This window comes from Podarcis cretensis (assembly GCF_951804945.1).
Source record: "Podarcis cretensis genome assembly, chromosome: 8".
Taxonomy (NCBI): Eukaryota; Metazoa; Chordata; class Lepidosauria; order Squamata; family Lacertidae; genus Podarcis; species Podarcis cretensis.
Window position 1 is genome coordinate 7,560,480 of NC_137177.1, and position 6,476 is coordinate 7,566,955.

At 57.1% G+C, this 6,476-nt stretch overlaps 1 protein-coding gene across 1 annotated transcript; it reads left to right on the plus strand.

The window, feature by feature from the left end:
- The first annotated feature begins 224 nt into the window (after positions 1-224).
- MYPOP (Myb related transcription factor, partner of profilin) lies at positions 225-6,269 on the plus strand. The gene is made up of 2 exons (XM_079985655.1): positions 225-1,125; positions 4,813-6,269. The coding sequence occupies exons 1-2, from the start codon at positions 672-674 to the stop codon at positions 5,481-5,483; spliced, it is 1,125 nt and encodes a 374-aa protein (XP_079841781.1). The 5' UTR covers positions 225-671; the 3' UTR covers positions 5,484-6,269.
- The last annotated feature ends 207 nt before the right edge of the window (positions 6,270-6,476 follow it).

Sequence of the window (6,476 nt, forward strand, 5' to 3'; positions counted from 1 at the left end):
GGGGGTGTGCGTACCCCTGCGTACCCCCCAGAAATATGGGGGAGGGGGGGGCAATTGCTTCTGAATTCCCAGAAGCCTTTGGGGCGCTCCTGCTCCCGGCTGGGCCCGGCCCTGCGAGAAGAGCGAGCGAGGCTTCGGTTGCCCGGGGCAACCATCCAGGCCGCCCCTTGGCCTGCTGGGAGTGCGGCGAAGCCAGGCGCATGCCCAGTAGCAGGAGGAGGAGGAGGAGGAGGAGGAACTGGGAGGGAGGAGCGGGGGAGGCATTTCAATGCAGCAAGGCAGCAGCTGAGCGGGAGCGGAGACCCCCTTCTGGAGGAGCCCTCCCCAGACACCCCCTTCCCAGCTGGGGAGGCTTGGGGGGGGTCCTGTGGCAGAGGGACCCCCCTGCGAAAAGCAGAGCTGGTGGGCAGCCAGCGTGGCGCTGTGGCACCCACCCACCCAAAACTTGCAAGGTGCCAGCCCAATGCATTTGCTGGGCGATGCCAATCATCTCTCTCTCTCTCTCTCTCTCCTTCTCTGACAGGAGCACCACCAGCACCCGCCCTGGCTAGGGTGCCCATGCAGCGGTGTCAACTGGGCACCCGCAGCCCGAGAGAAACGCTTCCCAGAGCTTGAAGGAGCCTGGCAGTGGGAAAGGGCATCGGAACGGTTGGCAGCAGAAGGGCACCGGGATGTCTGGCGAGAGCGAGGAGATCACCCGCCTCCGCAAGCCCCGCTTCTCCTACGAGGAGAACCAGATCCTGATCCAGGAGGTCCGTGCCAACTACGCCAAGCTGTACGGCACCCAGAGCCGGCGGGTGACGGTGGCCGAGCGGCGGAGGGTGTGGGAGGGCATCGCCGCCAAGATCAACAGCATCACCAGCTGGAAGCGGACCGGGCAAGAGGTGCAGAAACGCTGGAATGACTTCAAGCGACGCACCAAGGAGAAGCTGGCTAGGGTGCCCCACTCCACGCAGGGGGCCGGCAGCGCCTGCGACGAGACCTTCTCGGCCGAGGAAGAGACCATCTTCGCCATCCTGGGGCCCGGCGTGGTGATGGGGGCGGGCGGGGTGGAACCCGGCGCCTTGCAGAACACGCCGGGGTTCGCCACCCCCAGTTACCGGCTGGCGGCTGAGCATGGCGCAGGTGAGTCCCCACGGGCATCCCATCCCTCCGGCAGGCAGGTGCCGGCGGCCGAAGCAGGTGCCCTCTAGGGCCCGGCTCTGCCAAGGCGTTGGGAAGGACAAATTGGCATAATGTAAGGTCCCGAGGCTTGCCACATGTGGGTTGGCACGCTGACAGCATGGGGTAGAAAATTGAAAACTCCACATGCCGCCACCAGGAGCTGGTTTCTATACCGAGGAGGCGCTGGAGGGACCGAGAAGGGCTTGATTTGAGGCACAATGTGAAGTTGTGTGTGTGCGCGCCTCTGAGCATGTGCAGAGTGCCTTACCCTCGGATAGCGGCAAGCAGATTGTTATGTATTCAGTGGTCTGTGTTTGCCTGAGCTTGAGTCTGGACTAGGGATTTCACCTCCATTTCACAGATGCCCCCATGGGTCTAGGGGTGTGTGAAGTGATGGGGGGGGCGATTTCAGATCAGGTGTGGGAAAGGGTGTCAGTTCGCTTCGATTTGCAGCATTTCTGGTTTTTAAGAAAGAGACAGGCGGCAGGCCAATGCCTTTGGGGTTGGGCAGGGAAGGGCAAGAAAGAGAGAAGAATCTCACAGCCCTAAAATTCCCAGCGCCTTTATAACAAACTACAGTTCCCAGGTTTCTTGGTGTCCGGGGGGGGGGAGCTATGGGTTTTAAATGCATGCTGTGCCTGTGCCAATCTAACCTGGTAAATTCCGAATGCGACTCCAAATGGAGAAGGAAAGGCGCTCTGCACATGCTCAGAAACCTAATTGCTCTGAAAATGGAGCAACAGGCATCCAACAGGGATTTGGGCCTCGAAGGGATGCTATTTTAATCTCCACATCGCCACCCACACCTTGGATTCCAGAGCCGAAGCTCAAATAAATGGCAGGGAGTTATACTGGCATGATAAGCACACAGAACAGGGGAAGCAGGATGGCAAGCAAATATGACTCTGCTTGGTGAGGGAGGGAGTCCTGCGCTCGATGCCCCCCTGACCTGAAATATCCTTTCAAGCCTCCCCCTTTGGGAAATTCCAGGTTTGAAGGACGGAGGAAAGCGGGGGGGGGGGGGAGAGAAAGAGGGGTTTCCCCACAATTTTAGCTCCACATCCATGATGGAGGAATTCCCCGATGCTTCCTGGCTTCATCCAGCGTGCCAGAGGTTTATCTCTGCAACCTTCTTCCAACGCTGGGAATCAGTTTGGGCATATGCGAGCCAATGTCCAGGAAACAGGTGTCTCTGTGCATGTGCAGAGTGCATTTTCCTCAGCCCCAAGTCACCGTCTTGGGCTCGCAAAGTGCTTTCAGGTCAGGAGAGGCAAACGGCAGGACAGAGCTGGGTTATTGCTGCGATCCAAGTCCACGCTTGGCTCCCGGCTGCCACGGCTCCTTTCGATGCAGGGCACAAGTGCCGAGAGAAAACGCCCGTGCCCACTCTCAGGTGGGCTAGAGGCCAGTTGCGGCTGCCAACTCCATGCCTACACAACTCGTTCCCCGGTTGTAACCTTGAGGCTGCCAAGGAAGGTGTGGGGGCAGGAGAGAAAGACATTTGCAACACAGCGGCAGAACTAGCACCCTGCAGCAGCTAGGCAGCTCCCTGGATGCCTGAATGCTCCACCATGTGGAAGGGAGCTTGCACCCAGAAAGCTAGCCTGTGGGGAAAAGGGGCTTTAGCCTTGCCTGTCCCCTGAGGAGCTAGATTCTGCAAGCAGGGAGATCTTTCAGAACACGGAGTTAGAATTCAGGTCTGTGCCCAAAGAGGTAAGGACTGCAATGGGCTGCTGGCAACATGCCCTCTCTGCCCACGCACAGCTGGCCCAGAAAGGGCTGGCTGGAGCGAAACAGCAGCTTGGTGATGGTGGAATAGCAGGCCCCAAGAACTGTGTTTGAAATTCCCCAGGCACATTTTGCTACTGCCGTGGGTCTAATGACAACCACATGGCGGTTTCTGGTCGCTAGATTGGCGGCCACCGTTTAAAAACCTCTGCCTTGCTCCCTAGCGAATACCTTCCCCTTCCTGTATTTCTCCTCGCATACTGGGACGTGGGAATTGTCATGGGAGCAAGCCGCAGTCAAGCAAGGTATTTGAGATCGTGGAATTGTAGAACTGTAAGAGACGCGGGTGGCGCTGTGGTCTAAACCAAAGAGCCTAGGGTTGGCTGATCAGAAGGTCAGCAGTTCGAATGCCCGCAACAGGGTGAGCTGCCGTTGCTCGGTCCCTGCTCTTGCCCACCTAGCAGTTTGAAAGCACTTCAGAGTGCAAGTAGATAAATAGGTACCACTCCGGCAGGAAAGTAAACGGCGTTTCCGTGCACTGCTCTGGTTCACCAGAAGTGGCTTAGTCGTGGTGGCCATATGACCTCAGAAGCTGTACGCCGGCTCCCTCGGCCTATAGAGCGAGATGAGTGCCACAACCCCAGAGTCGGTCACGACTGGACTTAATGGTCAGGGGTCCCTTTACCTATGGAACAACTCAGAACCACTGTAGAAGATATGTTTCAATAAATAAAAGAGGAGGAAGGAAAAGCCGGATGCTCAGGGCTGCCTACCACAAATTCTGGTTTTGTGTTTCCTTTCTTGTTGTTGTGTTACAGCCAGAAATTTGGGGGCGGGGAGAGAGAGAGAGAGAGAATATGTGTAAATGTATCCTTAGAATCTCCTGCCAACCTAGCAGTTCGAAAGCACGTCAAAGTGCAAGTAGATAAATAGGTACTGCTCCGACGGGAAGGTAAACGGCGTTTCCGTGCACTGCTCTGGTTCTCCAGAAGCGGCTTAGTCATGGTGGCCACATGACCCGGAAGCAGTACGCCGGCTCCCTCGGCCTATAAAGCGAGATGAGCGCCGCAACTCCAGTGTCGGCCACGACTGGACCTAATGGTCAGGGGTCCCTTTACCTTTACCTTTAAGGGGCCCAAGGGTCATCCAGTCTGACCCACTGGTAAACTGAAGTTGTGGCGACCGCAACCTAGAGTTCAGGGAACACGCGGTGCCTTGATTATATAGCTGAGTTTCTAGCACTGCCTAGGAAAAGGAGTTTCCTCTGGTTATCTCTCGCTTGGACTACTGCAATGCGCTCTACGTGGGGCTCCCTTTGAGGGTGATCCGGAAACTACAACTAATCCAGAGTGCGGCAGCTAGACTGGTGACTGGGAGCAGCCGCCAAGACCATATAACACTGGTCTTGAAAGACCTACACTGGCTCCCAGTACGTTTCCAAGCACAATTCAAAGTGTGGGTGATGACCTTTAAAGCCCTAAATGGCCTCGGCCCAGTATACCTGAAGGAGCGTCTCCACCCCCATCGTTCTACCCGGACACTGAGGTCCAGCGCCGAGGGCCTTCTGGTGGTTTCCTCCCTGCGAGAAGCCAAGTTACAGGGAACCAGGCAGAGGGCCTTCTCGGTGGTGGCGCCCGCCCTGTGGAACGCCCTCCCCCCAGATATCAAAGAGAAAAATAACTACCAAACTTTTAGAAGACATCTGAAGGCAGCCCTCTTTAGGGAAGCTTTTAATGTTTAATAGGTTATTGTATTTTAGTGTTTTGTTGGAAGCCGCCCAGAGTGGCTGGGGAAACCCAGCCAGATGGGCGGGTTATAAATTATTATTATTATTATTATTATTATTATTATTATTATTATTATTATTATTTATTCCGGGTGCCAGCTTTGTCAATCTCCTTCTTCCCTCCCCCTCTGCAGATATTCCAGCCAGGGGCAACCTCTCCTGCAGCCCAGAGACTTCTGCGCGGACTTCCTGCTGCACTCTGAACGGGGGCCTACTGAGGCCCAAGGAACGCGACTCGCCAGCGCCCCCTTCGGCCCAGCCCGCCTCACTGCAGATCATCCAAACGTCGCCTTCTCCAGCCAGCTTAGGATGCCGGCCGCACCCAGAGCACTCCCCTGTGGAGCCGCTGGGCAGCACCCCGTGCCCCTCTGCCTCGCCACCCCTGCGGCGCCGGCGCACCCGCCTCGACCTGCCCGCCGAGCCCCCTCTGGACTTCTTGCAGGCCCAGCGGGAGACGGCCGAGGCCGTCCGCGAGCTGACCTACACCCTGCGGCAAGGCCTGGAGCGGCTCACCGACGTGGTGGCGGCTTTGCTGCCCCTCCTTCCGGCCCAGGCAAACGGCCTGCTGCCCCCGCAGGGGGAGAGCCCGAGCCCGGTGCCGCCGGCCCCTTCCTCGGAGACCCCGCCGCCCAGGGGCACATTCGCCGCCAAGGAGGAGCCGTCCCCGGAGAGGAGAGAGGACGAGGGGGTCCCTGTGCCCGAGGAAGGCCAGCCTGCGGCCAAAAGCGGGCCGTCCCCTGCGCCCCAGAAGCGGAGGAAAGGCATCCCCACTCGGAAACGCAGAGGTCGCTGGAAGAACTTGTGAGTGCTGCCAAGGACCTGGTGCTGATGCTGCCCCCTATGGGGGGGGGGACACATGGGGCAGATGCCCAGCGAGGAAAACGACTTCTCTTGACGCTCTGCCCCAAATGGCTCTCCAAAGGTTGTTCGTTCCTTTGCCAAACACAGTCCAGACTCACCCCCGGACCCTATGATTTTGGTTGCAAGGGGTCTCCACCACCCCCACCCCCAAGCCACGCCGGGTAGCCTGTCAGTGCTCGAGAAACACCCCTCGCCACCCGGTTTTTGCAGCGCCACGTGAGGCCAGTGGAACCAGGAGTGTTTACCAAAGTCCTTGCAAGCAGCGACGCACAGCTGCTGGGTCGTGCAGTTTTTTGCAGGCACCTGAAACCCAGGATGGAAAGCCAACCAGGAAAGGGGAAATCAGACAGACCACCCCCCCAAAAAAAAACCCACCCCTCTGCCAGCTCCCCAGCTTTGGTAGTGTCTCCCCCCTCCCAACTCACCCAGTCCCAATTGCTTTATGCATTAAGTCACTCTTCGATGGGGAATACAGGGTGGGGAGGGTTTTTGCCGCCTCCCTGTCCCACAAGGACCAACTTCCCTCTCTCCCAACGGCTCTCCGAAGCCCTTCCCAGCGCCTGAAAAGCCAAAAGCATCTTCGACCGAAAAGCCCCAATGTGGAGGGGCAGGGGCAAGGTTGCCCAAAAGCAGCTCTCGGCCATTCCGGCATAAGTTGAAGCCATTCCGGCCATTCCCTTTGCTCTGCCCCGTCCCCTACGGAAGCTCAATAAACTATTTTCGTACTACAGCTCCCTTGTGTTCGTGAAATGGTGACGGTGTGGGGGGGGGGGCAGAGATGAGTTCTGGGGCAGAGCTTTATGCAAGGAAAAGGGGACTTCAGTCTCACCAATTTAATTTAAATTGAAATACTTTATTTATTTTTTGAATGATATTTATTAGAATTTCAAATAATACACAAAAGCAAAACAACAATACAAACAAACACAAACAAAAA